The following is a 22,577-nucleotide window of genomic DNA, read 5'->3' on the forward strand; positions in this document are numbered from 1 at the left end:
TTTTCGGAACCGAATATCGTAGTTGTGAGAGCCAAACAGTATACATGTGTCAAGAAATAGCTAGATGTATGTTTTTCATTCTATAAATAAAATTATACATTTATATCTCATTATTAATATTCTTCAACTATAACCTGACTTCTTTGCATGCCAAAATAGTCATTTTCCTAACAGTTGTACATACAAAAATATGCTATCCAAATCAGGTTGTCAAAAGGCAAATAATTCAAGAAGAAAGTTGTTATTTAGGGCCAGTAGGTCATTGTCCAAATCTCCCACCAATATTTATGCATTCACTCATACTTTGTAACTTTCATTGGATCACAAAATAAAATAAAAAGAAAAATAGTAATGATCCAATGAAAGTTGACCATTTTGATCACATGAATCACCTCAATATTCAACAAATCGACAATCAATTAGAGATAGAGGTGGACATTTAAAGTATAGTAGTTGTTCCCAATTCAAATTTCAAGATCTGTTAATTTTCTAATAATAACCATTAATCAAATTAATCAATTTACATCATTGTAAGTCAAACTAAAAGACAGTATGTACAGATCATCATACAAATAGAAGTCAACACAAACACAAAAGAGGAACAAAAAAAAAATCAATGATCTTAGGCCACAAGGAAGATGATAAGTAATGAATTCAAGTAAAAATGTTAATAATGATGATTATACTATATAATTTAAAAAAAAAACCATAAGTACGATAATAACAAATAAGAAAGAAAAGAAGAAGAAAAAACGAGAAACCAGAACATCAACTGATGAAGATAGATGATGTTTCTCTATACATAAAACTTGTCTGCAAACTACAATTTTCCCTGGCAATTTATTTTCACAAATCAAATTTATCCCATAACAAATTTGTATAAATATTGGGGAAATAATCCTCCTTTTACCTATTTCCTGCTTCATCGTCCGTTTGTATTCTCTGATGATGATCCTGTAACTTAATACCCGCAAAAAATTTAATCTTTTTGATGTTTTGTCATCACTACAAAGTGATGACTATATTTCAACAATGGTGGTGGCGGTAGTTTAATTGCAGGGAATGTTTGACTTTTGAGTACGAGAATTACATTGAAAGAATCAATAGAAGGGTGGTGGAGGAGGTGATGCGTATGAGACCCCGACTACGGGTGGTAGTGGGCCTTCATATGATGGTGCCGGAGGTGGTGGACTTTCGTATACGATAGGTGGTGGTGATGGATGGTGGATTGGTTTTGGTGGTGGTGGTGAATTGTGATGGACTGGTGGAGGAGGTGATGGTGAGGGTGGTGGCGGTGAGTATTCAATGCAAGCAGGTGGCGGTGGCGGTTCTATACAAGGAGGTGGTGATGGTGGCGGTGGAGAATGGGCTGGGGGAGGTGGAGAATGGTATACTGGCGGCGGTGGTGGGGATGAATAAGTAGGTGGAGGTGGTGAGTGATGTGGTGGGGGTGGGGAGTGCGGTGGAGGTGGTGAATTATAGTAATAAGGTAAGGGTGGTGGTGGGGATGCAGTAGTTGGTGGTGGAGGGGATGCACTAGGTGGTGGTGGCGGTGGTGGAGATGGTCTAACACAATATGGTGGTGTTATTGAAGGTGGTGGGGGTGAAGGGGGAGGTGGTGGCGGTGACATTACTGGTGGTGGAGGAGACGGTGGAGGCGGTGACATTACTGGTGGTGGGGGAGACGGTGGAAGTGGCGATGGTGGGGGTGGGGGTGGAGGTGGAGAGTAAACTGGTGGTGGCGGTGGTGGAGATGGTGGTGGTGGTGATGGTGGTGGTGATGGTGGAGGCGGTGGAGGGGAGTAAATTGGGGGAGGAGGTGATGGGGGTGGCGGTGATGGTGGAGGTGGTGATGGTGGAGGGGGTGGAGGTGAGTAGACAGGTGGTGGTGGTGAAGGTGGAGGAGGTGGAGGTGAGTAAACCGGTGGTGGGGGTGATGGCGGCGGTGGTGGAGGGGAATACGCGGGTGGAGGTGGGGAATAAACTGGTGGAGGCGAGGGTGGTGGCGGAGGAGGCGAATATACTGGAGGAGGGGGAGGTGAAGGCGATGGTGGTGTATAAACAGGAGGTGATGGAGTGACAAATGGAGGTGAAGGGGTTACAAACGGTGGCGATGGCGTTACAACTGGCGGTGAAGGGGTTACAACAGGTGGCGAAGGAGTCACGACAGGTGGCGAAGGGACAGGAACAGGAGGAGACGGTGGTGGTGGCGTAGGCAAAGCTGGAACAAATGGCGCACATCTAAAAGCACTACAATGTATCTTTTTCGAAGCAAACAACCTACACTGGTTAGCCGGCCGTTGAGCCGGTCTAGCAGGCAAACAATTCCGTCTATCATTAAATGCAGCCAAACGCAAACAAACTGGTGGTTCACCCGTGAAGAAATTATCCGAAAACGTAAAATTGTCCAACCGAGGCAACCTGCAAACACTCTCCGGTATCGTCCCAGTCAAATAATTATTTGCTATGTTCAATTGCTCAACATTTACCAAACCCGAAATACTCTTCGGTAACGGACCCATCAACTCATTAAAGCTAACATCAAACACTGTTACTTGATCCAACAACCCGATTTCATCGGGTACACATGACCGTAACCCGTTGTTCATCATAATAATTTCATTCAATGTACCCGACATGTTACCGATACTCGCTGGAAGACACCCGTGAAACTTGTTATGAGCTAAAACAATAACCGAAACCGGTGAATTACCGAAGTTATCCGGTAATTCAAATCTGAACCGATTATGATTGATAAAAATAGCATCCAAGTCTTTATCAAACAATTCTTTAGGTACATTTCCTTCAAACTCATTAAATCGGATATCTAAAAACTTTAACTTGGGTAAATTAAGAACAACATAAGGAAATTTACCGGCGAACCTGTTGTTACTAATATCAAGCTCAAATAATATCTTCAACTTTTTAAACTTTTGAGGAATTGTTCCACAAAACCGATTCGAATTGATATGAAATAAAGCTAGATCAGTAAGTAACCCTAGCTCTTCCGGTAAGTAACCAGCAATGTCGCCGTGGTTGAGATCAATTCCGGCGACTGTTTGTTCGGAACGATTACCCGGTGCCGGAGCACAAAACACTCCAGTGTAGCTACAAACGTCAGATCCAACCCAATCGGTAGTCAAATTATTCGGATCTGAAAGTATCGCTAGCTTCCAAGCTTGTAAAGCAATGTAAGCGTTTCTCAACCTAGGGTTTTGAAAAGCTAACGAAGGATCAACGGTCACGTTTTCTCCTCGGTCACCGTACTCATCACGGTAGTACAAAAGCTGCCGCTGCCGGATGTACAGCGCTTCGCCGTCGGTTATCGGACCAGAGCCCGCGACGGCGCCGTCATTATCGGAAATACTACGAGTACTAGATGATAACGACAACAGAAAAATAAGAAGAAAACTAAAGTAGATAAGATTGAAAAAATGTGATGAAATGTTCTTCATTTGAATGAATCAGACATATGATATGATGTTTGAATTGAATAAAAATTTGATTTTAAAGATGACAATGGAGGTGAGGTTTTTGGAAGAATGAGGGTTTTGAGATTTGGGGGAGCGTGTGAAGAGAAATGGGGGATATGAAATGAGAGAGAGAGAGAGAGAGAGATAGAGAAAGGATACAGCTAAATCACAGCTCAAAACCCACCCACTATTATTATTATTATGAGATAATATCACACTTTCTCTTTCTAAAATGTAGGAAATGGCTATTTATTCACAAATTCAATTCAACAACGGAGGCCGGCAGCTTTACCGGCGTGAACTTGGCTTATATTAGGTTTTCAAATTATTTACACTTTAACCCCTTTAAGTACACAACTAGGTTTTGTACAACACCATAGAATGATTCATAACCTTTTAAGTACACAACTAGGTTTTGTATAACACCATAGAATGATTTATAAAATGTTGCATGGTATCGATACTAAGGGCGGGTCGCAGGTGCGTGTTTGTTTAGCTATTAATATAATGATTTAGCATTGTATGATAAATTATTAAACATTTCGTGCGGTTATTTATAATTTCAGAAAGACATATGCGAAATAAAAATAAAAGTTGCATAGAATCATTCAAAATTGAACTTATTATCATTAAGAACCAGATTCAATCAATACCTTTGAGTTATTCATATTATAAACCATATAATACATAATCATTATGTTTTATCAAATGCACTCTAATTCTTGATAAAGTTTGAGAATATTGACTAACACATACGACCATATATAATATAGTGTGTGTTCAATATCAACGTCAACTTTTGTGCTAATATCTCGAGCTTAACCTTTCCATAGCAATCAATATGGATAAGTAAATGATAATATAACAATGGATTTGTAATTTGTATAAATTATCAAGTACCATATTTCTTTTATTTTGATATAACACTGTTCTTGTTCATTGTCACGATTACAATTTATATTTTTACATTCTACAAACGTTCAATTTTTAAAGATGTTTTTTTTTGTAACCGATGCAACTAAATGTCAGAATTATTAGGTTCTAAACTAACTAATGGTGTGATTGTTTACCTCTTAATTGAATGGTTCGTCGTGAAAATGTTAAACCATTAAGCATTCAGAGCGTTTATTTCTGACATCTGACAGCATTCGGTGCTAAACAATTCAGAGTTGAAACACTCCCTTAACCATTAACCACATAAATTACTTGTAATATCCTCATAAAATCATATTCAAAACACTTAAAACAAGTATATTAAATTATTATTTATGTAACAAGTTAATAAGGTAATTTGACTTAATTCATATCGTTCATTCAAATTGATTATCTAACATCTTATTTTCATTCGGAACCAGATTTATTCAGAGACTTTGAACTATTCAGATTATGAACCATTTAGCGTTAAATCATTCATTTTCATCAAAAGCAGCCTAAGGTTTCTTCGCGTTGTGTTTAATACATTTGGAAAAGTACGTGCACATGTTGAAAATAAGTAGAAGTATATGGGCACGAACTGCAAATATGAATTTGTCCGTATGTGTACTTTATATTATTTTATTGGTACCAACCGCTTCTAAAATTGGAAAGAAAATAAGTAAAATCCGAAATGACTTTTCGTGATTCCTTTAAAACATACTGACGTAATATATTCAATGGAACGCAATATTGATACATAATTTATACGGAGTATAATTTATAGTTTAAGTTTATCCTCGTAATAAGGTAACAAATATATTAAATCTGTTACAAGTTTGTTCAATTGTTAATTCGGTGATTCAACTTTATTCCAAAAAAATGTAGTTATTGACCTATTTCATAATAAATACGTATATTGTTATATATGTTTGCATATTAATATTAATTAATTTGTGTTGTTTTGAGTTATTTATTACAAAGTATTAAAATAAGTAAAACATGGTTAACACCTTCAATTAAGTTGTTGACACAATCTGAACTCACAATCTAAGGCTGATGAGTAATTTAAACTCCGCTAGACTAGAAGCCTTTTGGTAAATCGTTAATCGACAATTAACATAAATAATACATGACTAAAAAATATATTATCATCGTTCTTTATTTTTTTTCTTTACTTTATATACATCACATTACATTTATTTTATATTATCATAAAATGTTTTTAGATTTTTTATTTGCAAAAGTCGTATAGTAAAACTTGGAAATGTAAATAAACTTCTTGTAAGAGTGAAAATAATTTAAGAGTTACAAGTTCAAATCACCTCTTATTTTTATTTTTAGTTGACTAATAGTTTATAATAATTAAACAGCCATACAAATTCCAATATATTAGTGGTATTTCTTAAAGAATTAATTGCAAATTATGATATTTTTTAAAGTACATCAATAGATACATCAACAAATACGTTTTAATGTGTGCCACATGTCACACGTTAGTAAAACCCTTTACTAAATTATACTCCATGTTTAAATTTGAATTTTTGTTAGAACATTGTTAAATAATGCCCTATAAACTACGTTTAAACTTATTACATTTATATTAATATATGCACTATGTTGAACTAATTGTTAACTATAAATATTTACTTTAATCCAAAATTTTCTTATTTTCCAATATGGTATTGGTATTTATTGATGGTAATTATGAGTTATAATTAAGAAATTAAGTTATATTGGGTATGTTTAAACGTAATTTTAAATGTTACGTTTAGTTTTTTTTTTTTTTTTTTTTTTTTTTGCCGTACCTATTTAATATTTTGAAAGACGTTTTTATAGGTATTAAGAATATTCATTTTCATTTTAATATAATATATTTTTGTGATTGTCAAGATACGTAAAACTGTATGAACAATTAAACTTGACATTTTGTTGTTCAATAAAGTCAAACTTAAACTTGACATTTTAAAATAAGATTTTTGTTGATAAAAAAACAATAATAAAATAAGAGTTGATTTTAGTCTTTTAATAAAGGCTACGAGTTGCCCTCCGAATAATCATAGTTTTATACTTGATCAATACCTTACTATACAAAATAATACGAATACGAATAGAGAATAAAGTATTGAAAGAAATATAATAAAAAGTGGTGAGTAATAAATAATAATAAATAATCACAAAAATAAAAATATACTGTAATGGATAAGGGAAATGAGTTGTACAAACCTACTAAAATGCGATGTGGAAAGTGAAATGAGTGTGTTGGACAATATGTGACAGACAGGCATGCCAGCAAAGCATCTAAATCCTCGACTTTGACGTGGCCCCTCCACGTTTAACAATTGACATTTTGACATTGATCCCAGTTTCACGTGGCACATAGTACAATTTTCTTATTTTAATTTTATTGAAAATTGAAAATACACATGGCGAAGTTACACCTAGCATGACTTGAAATCCCCATTTAAGCTTTAACTAGTTGTGGCGCCCTCGCGATGCGGCGAAAGAACATTAGCTAAATTCGATTATGAAAAGTAAAAAAAAAATAGAAGCAAATGGCATAAACTGAAATGGGTAAAAAAAATCAAATAATAACAATAACATAAAAATAACAATTATATTAATAGTAACAACATTAACGATTTATAATAAGTGAAAAGTTATATGGTTGATTATTAGTAAATGAAATGTTATGTGTTTGATTTCTAATAAACGTAAAGTTAAAGCATAATGATAATAATGGTTGTGGTTGAATTACGGAAGATTGAAAGTTTGTTGTAAAATTATAGAAACCATAAAGTTCACTATTTGTAAGATTTTACCTTTTAGTAAATAGGTATAATATAATTATGTGGTCGATTTATAATAAATGAGAGGTTTTATGTTTAAATTATAAAATGTGAAAAGCTTGTAGTAAGTTTATAAAAGCTATAAAGCTAACTATTATAAAGGGTGTGGTTGAATTTTTTTTTAAAAAAGTTTGTTGTAATTTTGTAAACCTTATGAACTTCACTATTCATTTTTCCTATTGCTTTTAGATATATAGAATATAGAATAATAATAATAATAATAATAATAATAATAATAATAATAATAATAATAATAATAATAATAATAATAATAATGAATAGTTATTAGATAGTAAAAATTGTGTGACGGGTTTATAATGAATGAGAGAGTTTGTGTGTGAGAAGTTTGTGGTAAGTTTGTGAAAACTATAAAGTTAAGTGTTAGAAAGGGTGAGGTTGAATTTTAAAAAAGGCAAAGGTTGTTGGAAGTTTGTGAAACCTATTAAGTTTACTATTCATTTGGAATTTCTCATTTAGATATAACTAGTGTTCGAACCCTCGCTTCGCGCCGGGGTTCGGTTTTTAATGTATTTTATTGCGTTTAGTTTGTAAATTTTTTTTGTGGCTAACGATGATGTTGTTGAAACGCAACTCGAGTCGAACTAAAAGGTATAACCCGTGAAAGATTTAAATGTTATTTAAAATTAACAATATATGTGCATCTCCGAGTTTCGCTATGGAGTTGTCGACTTTTAAAAATTTAACGGAGAATTAACGTGTATGAAAAGTACCCCAAATATTTAGCGTTTTTTAAAAAGCGCCCGTTTTGCGTATAGCTAGTGACATTGTGTTCCTAAAATTATTTCGAGTTTAACGATGGTGGCGGAAAAATTTAACTCGTTGCGAGTGCGAAGATATGGCCCGTTGAATATTTGGGTGGAGTTTGTTTAAGATTTTTTTATGAGAATGGTTAATTGACACTTTACCCCCCTGTTTGGGGGGTGGATTTGTTATTTTGGATAAAGTGTGGGGTGGTTTGTGGCGAAGATATGACCCGTTGAATATTTGGGTGGAGTTTGTTTAAGATTTTTTATGAGAATGGTTAATTGACAATTTACCCCCTGTTTGGGGGTGGAATTGTTTTTTTGGATAAAGTGTGGGGTGGTTTGTGGTTGAATTTGAAAAAAAAAGGGGAAAGTCCAAAATACCCTCGGGTACTATTCATTTGGCGTATGTCTTTTAGAATATAGGTATAATATAATATAATATAATAATAAAATAATAATAATAATAATAATAATAATAATAATAATAATAATAATAATAATAATAATAATAATAAATAGTTATTAGATAGTAAAAATTGTGTGACGAGTTTATAGTGAATGAGAGAGTTTGTGTGTGAGAAGTTTGTGGTAAGTTTGTGAAAACTATAAAGTTAAGTGTTAGAAAGGGTGGGGTTGAATTTTAAAAAAGGCAAAGGTTGTTGGAAGTTTGTGAAACCTATTAAGTTTACTATTCATTTTGGAATTTCTCATTTAGATATATAGATATATAATATAATTATATTGAATTAATAATTTGATTGATTTTAGTTTTATTTAGATGCTTAACTAATTCATTAATTTGAAGTTAGAAGTAAAAAAATAACATTATAACCGTTAATTTTCATTAGATATAAAAAATTACCGATCCTAAAAATCTATAAATGTTTTAACAATAGTATGGTGTTACCATAGTACCTTTGTCACACACCAGCATAGTTTGAAAATAACAAGGAATTGAGTCGATGCGAGTTCAATTATTTGATAGTGAAAAATAATAGCCCGGTTGATTAACCATCGATGTCAAACGATCGATGTCTTTTTAGGTCTCTTCAATATCCAACTGCAAAACTTTTAGCTCGTATTGAGATAAATAGAGATGTGACATAATCTTCGTTGCAGAATACTTTAAACTTATGATATTTCCATATTGCGCAGCCTTATGCCCGTTTAGTTGCCAACCAAATCGTCTTGCATAAGATAGTGTTTGTGATTCCTTATGTATCAACGAAAGCCTCATCGATGCTTTGTATGAAAAGTGAAACAAGGTTCCGCCATTTTAAGTTTAGTTTCCAAATAGTTGAAATAACATTCCACTTTACCAATATGTGATCTACATTTTCGGTAGTAGAATTGCGTAATGGGCATAGAATCGAATCAAGGTTCATTCCGTGTTTTGTCGAGTTCACATCTTGTTAAAAGTCTTACTTTTTGTTCTCCATATTAAGATGGTCACCTTTTGTGGTAGGGTGTTCGTGATTTTTGTGTTATCAACCAGCATTTTAGTCAATTGCATTTGCTTGAAAACAAAAGTTATCTAGTTTTAATTAACAACGGGTTTGAAAAATGCAGACTGCACATCCGTAAGAGTCGTCTAGACATTGTCATGAAAATAACGGTGTTCAAAGGGGCTAGTATTTGGAGTTCTCCAATATGTGGTTATCAATAATGGTTTGACATGATGACTAGTATTTGAAGTTCTTATGAAATTTTGGGTCATGTTTGACCGAGCATTTTGTGTATGTCTCTATACGCCACTTATTTATTTTTATGTTTTGGATAAAATGACGATTGCTATCAAAATTATTAAACCGTCATCAACAAATGAAGAAACCTTTAAACCGGTAAAACCAATCCAAATACGAAACGGTTCGCTAAAAGAAAACATACTATAGCCATAACCGAAATTAGACATAGCTAACACCAACCAAGTCACAACGGAAAAAATACAACTCTTATCACAAAACATATCGCCAACGAAGCATTGCTTCAACGACATCCCCTTCACATTGTGTGTTGGAGCCGGGGGTTAGGTAATGGGTTCGAGTCTCGCTCTGCCTATCCTATTAATTAATCTTCCTGAAATATGGATATCCAGATTGACATCAGGGGGTTTTCTCCCGGATCCATTAGGGATTCTAATCGGGTCCGCCTGCCCCTCGTGATGGTTGAAGGTTCGGGTTCCTGTAATGCGATCCGGGTTTCCTCCCGAACGCACATGTATGTGCAAATGATGAGTGTCGTTGAAATAAGTGATACACTGATGCAAAGCTTGTCGTTCAAAAAAAAAACTAAACAAAACATATCGGATGAAGCAAACATACAAGAGCGACAAAAAGTATCAAGAGAATAGAAAGAACTCTCAAACACACACCTAAAAAAATCAACCAAAGAAAGCAAGTTAACGGGCGTTGGAACCATCCTTCTGATTGCTTTTATCCAGTCGTGATGTTATCCCAACAACCTTATTAATGCGGACATTTTTATTGAGCTGATTTGAAAAAGAATTGGTCAATACGGTAAAGGATTGTTTTTGTTTTGTGTTTAATAAATATGGCAAAACTCAAGTTCAGATCATTTTTATTAATGGAATTTAAAATGCCTCAAAGAATTCACATAATAATGAGTGGGATAAACGCAATTTACGGGGAAATCGGAGACAACACAAAGAATAAGGTCTTGTTTAATGCTTGCTTTACAATTCTTCTACTACGTTCGTGGACCCCACGCCTCAATTTTACCTATTAGCGTGTAATTAAAATTGAATTATCACAAATAATATGTGGTTGACAAATATATCTCAAATATATATTTATAATAATAATAATAACTACATCATGTGTACTCTATATTTATGCAAGGAAAATAGTGCATTGGGCTGATGAAATTGTCCCCTAAACGGCTAAACATGCCTATCATATTTTCTCCCTTCCAAAAATTAAAACCCCTTACAATTTTACTTAGATTTAATTGTAGTTTTGCTCTTAAATCAAAGAAAAACTTAAATTTATTTGAGTTATAAATAATTAATTAAAAGTAATAAATATTGGTAAATTGAGAAGTGTAATAACATTTTTTAGTTTGATTTGTAGGTGAACAATTATTATGAAACATATATAAATATAAATAATAAAGTTGAACATTTTTTATGAAACGGACAGAGTAAATTTTAAATCATAATCCAAATCTATCAAAAAAAAAAAAAAAAAAAAAAAAAAAAGGAAAAATAGACCTTTAACCAAATATCCAAAAAAATTAGTTAACCTTTTGTACATCTGTTCCAAGCTCGTGTATTAGCTCACAAACTAATACATAAGGGGGTGTTTCGCTTTACATCAAACTTGACAAACAATTTTTCTTGCTCGCCTATTTTTCAACTAATTACTCTTAAGTTATCAAATAATATGATCTAATAAATACTAAAAAACTGATTACTTGATTATAAAATATCGAACTATGATATATGATGAAGCGACCCGTCCTAATCCATCCGGACGAAGTCCATATCGATTATAGACGATTCACAATAGTTGATTACATCGCGAGGTACTTGACCTCTATATGATACATTTTACAAACATTGCATTCGTTTTTGAAAAGACAATCTTTCATTACATCGAAAGTTGACAACATGCATACCATTTAGTAATATATCTTACTATAATTGACTTAATAATAATCTTGATGAACTCAACGACTCGAATGCAACGTCTTTTGAAATATATCATGAATGACTTCAAGTAATATCTCTAAGATGAGCAAATGCACAGCGGAAGATTTCTTTCGTACCTGAGAATAAACATGCTTTAAAGTGTCAACCAAAAGGTTGGTGAGTTCATTAGTTTAACATAAATAATCATTTCATAATTTTAATAGACCACAAGATTTCATATTTCCATTTCTCATAAACATACGTCCCATGCATAGAGACAAAAATATCATTCATATGGATTGAACACCTGGTAATCGACATTCACAATATGCATATAAGAATATCCCCATCATTCCGGGATCCTCCTTCGGACATGATATAAATTTCGAAGTACTAAAGTATCCGGTACTTTGGATGGGGCTTGTTGGGCCCGATAGATCTATCTTTAGGATTCGCGTCAATTAGGGTTTCTGTTCCCCAATTCTTAGATTACCAGACTTAATAAAAAGGGGCATATTCGATTTCGATAATTCAACCATATAATGTAGTTTCGATTACTTGTGTCCATTTCGTAAAATATTTATAAAAATTGCGCATGTATTCTCAGCCCAAAAATATAAAAGGTAAAAAAGGCAAATGAAACTCACCTAATGTATTTTGTAGTAAAAATACATAGAACGACATTGAACAAGTATAGGGTTGGTCTTGAATTCACGAACCTATATCATTTGTATATCTATTAATAAATATAATGGAAATCACATTCATCCATTAATTAATATATATTTTATTGATATATTTGTAGTTATGTAGAATTTATACTAAATTCTATTTAAAAATAGTTACTTATATTATATCTTAGGTTATATGTTATCTATATATTTATTATATATATATATATATATATATATATATATATATATATATATATATATATATATATATATATATATATATATATATATATATATTCTTAAAATGATTAATATCTATACCTTTAGTTATATTATCATGCTTATATATATTTAAAAATCAATAGTTTGTTATGTGTAAGTATAAAAAAACAATGTTAAAATGTTTGATATATATCAATATGAAATTTTAATATAGTGATAGTATACGTAATAAGTATATTTTTATATACAAAATATTTATTTATAAAAATTGCTAGTTTTAATCATACTGACTCTTTTATTTATAATAATAACTTTAATAATAATGTTAATACTAATAACGAAAATAATAATGGTCATAATAATAATAATAGTAGTTATGTTAATAATAATAACACTAATAACTATCAAATAATACAAATTCTAGTTTTCATGATAATAATAATAATGTTTGTAACTTTAATGATAACGATAATAATAATAATTTTAATTGTAATCATAATCGTGATAATAATAATAATAACAAATATCTAATACTTATTTTTGTAACAATAATAATCATTAGAATTACAATATTAAATGATATTACTAGTAGTAACAATAATCAATAAAACTAATAATAATAATAATAATAATAATAATAATAATAATAATAATAATAATAATAATAATAATAATAATAATAATAATAATAAAGGAAATGATAATAAAAAAATAACTACCTTCAATGAAAAAGGCTGTTAAAAAAAATGCTCCATTAGGGACTCGAACCCCCGACCTCTCGAATACACATCACTCTTCTAAACCGTCTGGGCTACTGCCCTTTTTCTGTTTAATATCTCAACTCAATTATACTTAACCCTTATCGTTTTTCTGTTTCCACTTCCATCTTCCTCATAAACTCAAAATCGACCAAAACACAAGTTAACCCACATCACTTTATTTGTTTGGTTTTAGGACTTTCATACTAAATATATTCCAACTAGTTTGATATTTGAAAACGTAAATATATATATATATATATATATATATATATATATGTATAAAAACCAGAACAGGCCGCTGCTGCCATCGGTTAAAAAAAAAATGATTTCGCTTTCGAGAACGTATTAGCCAAAGATTATAACATGAAATACATTTCAAATCAATCCTAGAAACTATTGGATTCGTCAATTGAACTTAAAACACAAACACGAATCCGAATTTGATTGAAGAACACTTGTTGACTTTTTCTATTTAAAACTTTGACTTGCAAATTTGAAATCAATACAAGGAATTGAAACGTGAAAACTTACAGATAGATCAAAAATAATATTCCTAACACATTAGCATTTGTAGATTTTGAAATTCGATTCAAATTTGAGGATCTTGATTAAAACAGGTTGTAACAGGGTGTTTAAGTATTTAAAAGGAGAGTAAAAAAAATTCAGTTAAATTACCAATTATAAGTGATATCTCTGATAAAAAGTTGAATGACTTCTTCCCCAACTGATTGGATCGATGGCTATACATAAAGTGAGTGTTTTGAAAGTTTTATTCGATCCATGGAGTAACGAACAAAACAAAATAAAGAAGATAAAGAATAAATAAATAAAAAATTAATTTGAGGTTGATTCGTAACTGATTTTTGTTTGTAAATGAGACAGAATTCGACATAAACAAATCCAAGGACAGAAATTAAGATGATGATACTGATAGGAAAAAAAATCACGCGTTATATAGTAGTTTATATATATATATATATATATATATATATATATATATATATATATATATATATATATATATATATATATATATCCTAATTAATATTAAATTAATGACTAATAATTATATTATATTAATAATAATAATAAAAAAAATAATTCTGATTTCCTATATATCTGTATACAATTGCGTATATATATATATATATATATATACATTATATATATTTGTATATATCTATCTATATATATATATATATCTAGTATATTTATATATTTATTTATAGATTATAATTGATATTATTAATAAATATAACTATAATAATAGTACCTTTAATATTATACATAATAATATAATTTATACTGATATAATAGTAATAATAATATTATTAATGATAATGATAACAATTAATATGATGTATAGCAATAATATTGTTAATAATAATAATACTAATATTAATATTAATAATAGTTAAGAATGTAACTTATAATAATTATATTTCTAATTTGTAAACAAACTTATTATATTAATAATACATATTAGTAATCATGTAGTATTTAATAATCATATAATATATAATTACTTTTATTAAATTTTTAATATTTATAAATTTTATATATATTACAATATACATATAATATTATTTATAGAAATCATATATCTAAATATATATTCATTTTAAGTACAACTTAATTATTTTATGTCTCATTTTACATCTTTAATTTTAAATGTTTAAATTATATTTTTAAATTTTCAAATTATTATATACATACTTGCATTTATATATATGCATATTTAGTTACAAACAATTGTTCGTGAATCGTCAAGACTAGTCAAAGGTCAAATGGATTACATGAATATAGATATCAAACTTTTCAAGACTCAACATTACAGATTTTGCTTATCGTGTCGAAATCATATAAAGATTCAAGTTTAGATTTGGTCGGAAATTCCCGGGTCATCACAGTACCTACCCGTTAAAGAAATTTCGTCCCGAAATTTGATCGAGGTTGTCATGGCTAACGATAAAAATATTTTCATGACGAATATGAGTTGATAAATAGAATTTTATCATCATTGAGTAATATGGATAAAACAATTCGTTTATGTGACGAGTACGAGTGAAGTTATCACAAAAGAGTGAAATGAATAAATGAAGTTTCGTTTTAACTTTTGACGTTGCCTTGGTTGAATTCCGGAATTCAAGGGATTTAAAAGAAAATCTTGGAAATCTATAAGATCTGATTCTTCGGCGAATAAGGAAATTAAGATCTCTCTAATTAAATACGGTGATCTACTTCGATTACTCTGTCTGATATTTTCATTATAAATTAAACTCTTCTGTTCCATTATTCTCACCATTCCTATACTTTCCTTCTTGTTTCATACATCTAAAGGATTGTGAAAATGCTTAATTCCGTTCTAATCCTTGATATTTTTCTAATTATCATTTCTGTCATCCTTCTTTTCAATCTCCCACCAGAAAAATCTGTTTACTTCTACTATTACCTTGGGGTGATACTATTCTTGACTATACCGTGTCTTTATATTGCTATTCATATTAACATCCATGGTTTGTAACCTCCGTGTTGTTATTGAGCTTTATATTTTTTCTTATATCTTGGAGCTTGATGATGGTGAAACGTAACCTTTATTTTGAACGGATTTGAGTTGTTTTGTCACACGAACTGATTTATTGTATATGTGGTATTTTATTGAATTCAGGTTGATTTCACACATATATAGGCAACTAGTCCTATCCGTGTAGTTTAGTTTGTCGGTAAATCCGATTCGTTCCACAGGGAGATGGAGTGTTTAATGGTTTTTAATAGTCTTTAATGTTAAACTTAATTAAAGGGGGTTTTGGATTAGGAATTTATAAAATAACAGTAAAAGAAAATAACTTAAACTAATTTACTAAATAAAATTACAAGATTACAATAATTAACTTAAAAAGGAACTAAATGAAATTATACTAATTATGATGCATTAATTATATTACTAAATGGTAATTAGTAAAATAGTAACTTTTAATAAAACTATATGTGTAGAATTTTGTTTTGAGCAATTATAATATAAACTTATTTAAATTAACTAAATGACATGTTTAAAAAGATTAATACAAATTAAAAGGAATTAAAATAATTAACTAATTGTAAACTAATTTCTAATTATAAAGTATTATAATTAACACTAATTATTAGGATTTAACATGTATTAAAGTATTTTATAAGAACTAATACTAATTATATAGTAATAACCTAAATATAAATAATTAAATAACTAAAACCCTAATTTTAAACTAAATAAATAATTAAAACCCTAATTTTAACCCTACTGGTACTGTAGCCGGATTACTGTCTACGCGTTTCGCGTATTTATATGCGTATCGCGTATATCTTAAACCTTACACGAATTGTGTAGATCTGATCGTACAGTTTGATAAACAGGCGTACGCGTTTTGCGTATACATATGCGTTTCGCGTATGACTTATACGATGTGACAAACAGTCTGGTACGAATTTTAAGTATTTTTATATAATCTTTTATATTTTATAATAATAATTCGTAAATAATAATAATAATACTTTTATAATAAATATAAATGGGATAAATGGGAGTGTTTACTTAAATATGTCACCCCTAGGTCCATGGATTGTTTTAAGTTTATGCCCTATTTAAAATGTTTTAGTAATAAACTTTATATTTTTCTTTCGAAAAAATATAAGGTTACAACTAACTAAAATAAATCTAATTTTCATCGGATTCTTTTTAGATAGCTACTATTCCCTAAGTATTTAAATTGAGACCTAGCCTAGTTTTGACTTTCGCCAATACCCAAATCTTAACGGTTTCCCTTTTTACAATTTCACTATCATATAATTATTGATATTACCCAAACCACCGAAGTTTATTTCTAAATTGGTGTTAATAACTTATCCATAAATTCGTCTAGATCATTTTTAATGTTGAAGCTTAATTTATGTAAATAAAAACAACTTTCGTTATTTAAATTTAATAAATTAAGTGGCAAGGGTTAAATACCTAATTACACAATAATGGTTCTTTTAACTAGGCTCAATATTAAAAATACTAAAGTTACATTTTAACTTTTACAATTGATAACAATCCATTTCACTAGGGGCTCTACATCTAAGCAAACACTAAGGAAATTTAGCTATTCATTACACTAAGGTAAACATAAAAATATAGATATGCAAACATAATAACAACGATAATTTTAACAGAGTAAACTTACTAAAAATTCTTCACTTTCATTAACTTCAAATGGTAGAAAATTACAATAATAACACCCTTAATCACGAACAGTACACCTTTACTATTTGAAACTAATCCTAATATTTGAACTTTGAAACTGAAATGAAAATAATACATATAATAATAATGACAATAGTATGTGTATAGTAATAATATGTTGTATGTGTTGTTTTTTTCCTTCTCTGTACATACTCTGTATTTAACATGAATAGAAGGGAGTAGTTGAGCTTAATTGGTTCCTTGCTGTATCACAATTCAACAAAAGAATTGTTTTAAAACTCAAAAGCCAGCCGCCCTTATCTGAATCAATGATTATGTTCTGCCTAATACTACGCGTTTCGTGTATGTCTACACGATACGTGTAAGAACAAATTACTACGCGTTTCGTGTAGACCTACACGATTCGCGTATGTGTTAATGACAGTTTCCTTTATTTTTCTTTTTCGTTTGTTCTTTGTTGATCCCGTATTGACGTGTACTGACTTGGCACTTTCCATTTGAACTATTTTCTTCATCTATCTTGTACTTTCATTCGGATAAACGTTTCTTGATATAAATTTGGTTAAAACTATCGTTTTATCATCGTTTCTTCAAACTTCAAGCTCTTGTCCACTTTTGTCGTTTTTCTTGAATATTATACGTTGAATGTCTTTTTAAATGATAAAAGCTGATGAAATATGACTGATATTGCGTCGAATAATATGTATGTTTAGAGCAATATCAAAATACCCCACACTTGAACGTTGCTTGTCCTCAAGCAATTACATCTTTTAACAGAATCGGAACATTACATATTTTTCCTTATTGAACATTAGATCACACAACACACACTACACGAAATGAACACACGCTATATGGAATAGTTTGGAAACACTACACAATTTTTATTGAATCACACGCACACCACACGAAACGAAATTCTGACAACAGAAACAAACATGAAACTTGTGATTAGGGTTTAAAAATTTGGATCCTTAGGGAAAATTGGACCTTGTGAAAACGTTTTATGATTTTATAAAATGTCATGCTAGTTTTTACACTAGACACGTTTTCCGGTTTTAACCTCAAATTCCGGTTGAGGGTAACTGAAAACTGAAGTCTCAGTCGGCGATTAGCAAGCTATTCGCCCCCATGATTGTAGTATCATGGAACTTGAAGCCGAATGTCCAAAAAATAGTTTTACACAATATAATTCATAAAATAGCATAAGTTTTAGAACAAAATTATATCGTGTCCAAATATCATCGGTGAACCATGAGTTTGTACACCTCAATTTGTTATGGCATATGTATGTTGACCGCGGTTAAACATAGATGCAGTTGATCTTTACGGAGATCATCCATCTGGGGATTAGATTCATTAGTCATAAAAGCTAATTTGCATTGTGCCCCCCCATTGTACGAGACAGATCCATCTCATGGTTAGGATAAGTCTGACCACCAAAAACCCTGTTTGATGCTGAGGTTAGGTGGATTTCCAGCCGATTTTAGGGATGACTTTTCAAGATTTTTCGTCAACCTACAGCTGTTCTGGACTACATCTTCTAACATAAGTTAGCAAGTGTGTCAATTTGGAAGACTTTACTTCCTTACGGGATGGACTTGATTCATCCTCTATTACTCGTAATAATGGAATATTCAGGTTTATACGTTCTAAAGCAATGATATCTGCAATAACTTCATAGAAACATGTGATATATGGTTCTCAACATAAGGCTTATAAATTCTTGTTATAATTGGTTTTATTTTATAGGTTTTAAACAAATAAACTTATGCGTTTTTAATGTATTGAGACGATAATTTCGGTTTTTGACACCTATGCTTTAATCGCTCGTAGTTACCTTAAAAATTCATTTGATAAATTTGTTTAAAAATTTTATAAATCTTGATAAAAATCACCAAATTATAAGTTCTCGAGGATTCCCACCCCACACTTAAGATTATGTAATGCCCTCATTACATAAAATCAGATAATAATGTATAAATTTGAGAGGACAAAAAGTGTAAAGTATTTGGAACATCCTTTGTTAACCGTTTTAGATTTTCAAATTGTTTTACCTATGATTATATCCAATGTTTGTATCACAATGTAATTCGATGTTTCGTTTCGTCTAATTGCATTTTCTTCTGTACCTATCAAAACCATGTTAAAAACATACAAAATATGGGGTTGTACTTCAATCGTACAAAACAATTTTTACCCCACACTACTTTCTTGCTAATATATAATAAAACATAAGAAACATAAAAAGTATCAATTCACACCATACAATTATGTTATTACAAACCATAAAAATAAAAATGTTTTAAAGAATAGAACTAGTTAAATGGATTCCAAAACGGGCCTCCCTGTTCGCCTTCTTCCTGTTGCTGTCGCTGCCGTTGTTCGTTTAGGCGTTGTTCCTCGTAGAAACGCCTATATGCATCCTGACTCGCGGCTATGGCGGCGTTATGGTCATATGGTGGAGGTAGAGGGTCATTGGGTGTCTGCCATTGGGGGTATGAAGGATAGGCTGAGGGTGCGTAATTCTGCGGGTTAGACGCGTATAAATATGCCTGATGATGCGCCCACTCTAATTGTGCTCCCTGACCACTCTGATCGTATCGGATGTTAGACAGAATATTATACTGATCTAGTTGGGTATGCCTAATATCCCCCAATTGTCAAGACAAAGCAGTATACTGGTCTTCTGATCTCACTCCCCAGTTTTGATATGAGTTACGTACATCTAAACTCAATGCGTTAAAAGAATTTTGGAGCATATCGAAATCAGAAGTACCTGTATGAGACGAGCTAGCCTGATCTGTCTCTCTGCGTCTCCTCCTAGCTTCCCTCGCGGGTTCATCATCTTCCTCCATAGGTGCGTGAGCAGCAACTTCCTGTTGCCTTAAACTACGTACCCCACCCCTCATACGTATAGCCTTAGCTGTCTTATACACCTCCAATCCTAAAGTACGAACCCGTTGATCTATCGGCTGGATTGGAGGATTTAATTCGTTCGGGTTGAGACCGAACCAGGCTGCCAAACACGTGATATAGTGACCCCCCGACATGTCACTGGATCCTCGAGCACCCTTACCAAAATGGGCTAAAAAGTAGGCCACTCCATATGGTATACTAATAAACGTATCCCTATCTCTGATTGCATCCAAATACCAAAGGTCAACATAATTAATCTTATCTGTATTAAGAAATGCCCTTTGGTTAATTGTGTTCGCTATAAATTTATGAATTATGCGATAGCGAACATCAATGATCTTAAGGTATGATTCTTGGCCTGCTACATAAGTATTCTTTTGGGAAAAAGAGCGCCAGACACTCAAAGAATCATAATCTCCTGTATACCTAGCTCCTGTAAAAATATATTCCCAAAAACCTGGAGCATTCATCTCATTACCGTCATAAATCCCTAAGGCCATAGTCATGTCGCCTAGGGACATTACTCTATCTACACCACCCAATCTAAATTGTAGGAATCTAGTATCTTGGACATTTTCCGGGTTTATGTTCATCCTAACGGTAGAGTAAAATTCCAAACACAATTCTCTATGTACAGGAGAATTTAACCTAAACAATCTCTCAAAGTCATTATAATACGTGATTTCCCCAAATTCATTCGTGAAACTTTGGGTTAAAATTTCCCTTATAGGTGTATCTAAGTTGACTGGGTCTCCTAGGGGATCCCAATCAACAACGTAAACTGGAGAGATGGTTCTATTTACCAGAATGAGCAAATCCTTAACCTTTTGTACCCTTTGATGTAATTCGTTAGGAAATTGCAGGATCGGGTGTAGGTTCAAGAGTTGTTGTTCCATTTCGGGTGTAACCTGATTTTCTGCTTGTTGTTGGTTAAATGCCCTCATTCTAATTGGTCCCTGCATAACATTTTAAATCAAGAAAATCATCCCAATAGGATGTGTTAATGTTAGCAAAGAGTCTAAATTCAACATACAAGCTTGTTTTCAATCAACACAGGAATCAACTTGTTTCAGCAACATTGGAATTTTTAGTTCTATGATTCAAAACAAAGCAGAAACAAACCAAAAATCATAAATCAAAAATCAAGTTTCATATACAAAGTCTAATTCATAAGTGAACACATGTAATTTTTCTAAGTATATCGAATTCAATTCAATCACATTGCTTGTATTTCAGCTTCTAAATAATCCTTAACAGCATTACAATTCATACTTGATTCATGATATTTACAAAAATTATCAAATTTAGGCTAAAATTAAAAATTACAATATCAAACAATCAAAATCATGTTCAAGAGTTCTAACTACCAACAAAACACTTAAAAACATCTAATTACGACCAAAATAACACACCTCAGTATCAATTTCTCAATTATCCCCAATTTGTATAAACCCTAATTTTTCAATAATCAATTAAACATCAGTTTTTCATGCTAATCGGGTTTATTATCTTACTAACAACATAGATATAGCAATAATCAAGCAAAAATCAACAATAACATGCATATTAATCGGATTAAAGCCATAAAAATAAATAATGAAAAACTTTGAAGAACATGAGGTAAAATGGGTTTAGGACCCTTACCAATCTAGGCATGTTGAAAGATTGAAGAATTGGAGAAGATTGGAAGTGTTAATTTAAGTTTTGGGTGTGATTTTGGCGTTTTTGTGTTTTCTTCTCGTCCACAGCAGAAAAAAATTGAAAGAGAGTGTGTGAAGAACAGCCCTCTGCCCGATCTGATATGTCCAGATTTTTGACCCTACGCGTTTCGCGTAGGTCTACGCGTTTCGCGTATGCTTTGAATTCCACGCGTTTCGTGTATGCTTTGAATTCCACGCGTTTCGTGTACCCCCACACGATACGCGTATGCTTTGTCTGTAAATTTTTTTTTTTTTTTATAACTTAAAATCAATTGAAAAAAATATCTTTTTATAAATTTATATTTGTAACGGAAATTCGGTTGTTAGACCTGATCTTAATCCGTTTATAAATTTTTAATTTCAATTTATAAAATTCAATCCATTAAAAGTTAAATTTTTTAATGTTTTTCGAAAACAAATTTAAAATAA

The 22,577-nt window shown here is 31.3% G+C and overlaps 1 protein-coding gene across 1 annotated transcript; it reads right to left on the minus strand.

Annotated features, from left to right (window-relative positions):
• Window positions 1–659: 659 nt before the first annotated feature.
• LOC139871917 (leucine-rich repeat extensin-like protein 5) lies at window positions 660–3,730 on the minus strand. Its single transcript, XM_071859669.1, has one exon. The coding sequence runs from the start codon at window positions 3,453–3,455 to the stop codon at window positions 1,101–1,103; it is 2,355 nt and encodes a 784-aa protein (XP_071715770.1). The 5' UTR covers window positions 3,456–3,730; the 3' UTR covers window positions 660–1,100.
• Between the last annotated feature and the right edge of the window lie 18,847 nt (window positions 3,731–22,577).

This window comes from Rutidosis leptorrhynchoides, chromosome 10, assembly GCF_046630445.1.
Source record: "Rutidosis leptorrhynchoides isolate AG116_Rl617_1_P2 chromosome 10, CSIRO_AGI_Rlap_v1, whole genome shotgun sequence".
Classification (NCBI taxonomy): domain Eukaryota; kingdom Viridiplantae; phylum Streptophyta; class Magnoliopsida; order Asterales; family Asteraceae; genus Rutidosis; species Rutidosis leptorrhynchoides.

Excerpts from the sequence above, each read along its gene's own strand:
- LOC139871917 (XM_071859669.1), bottom strand. The coding sequence starts at position 3,455 with ATGAAGAACATTTCATCACATTTTTTCAATCTTATCTACTTTAGTTTT.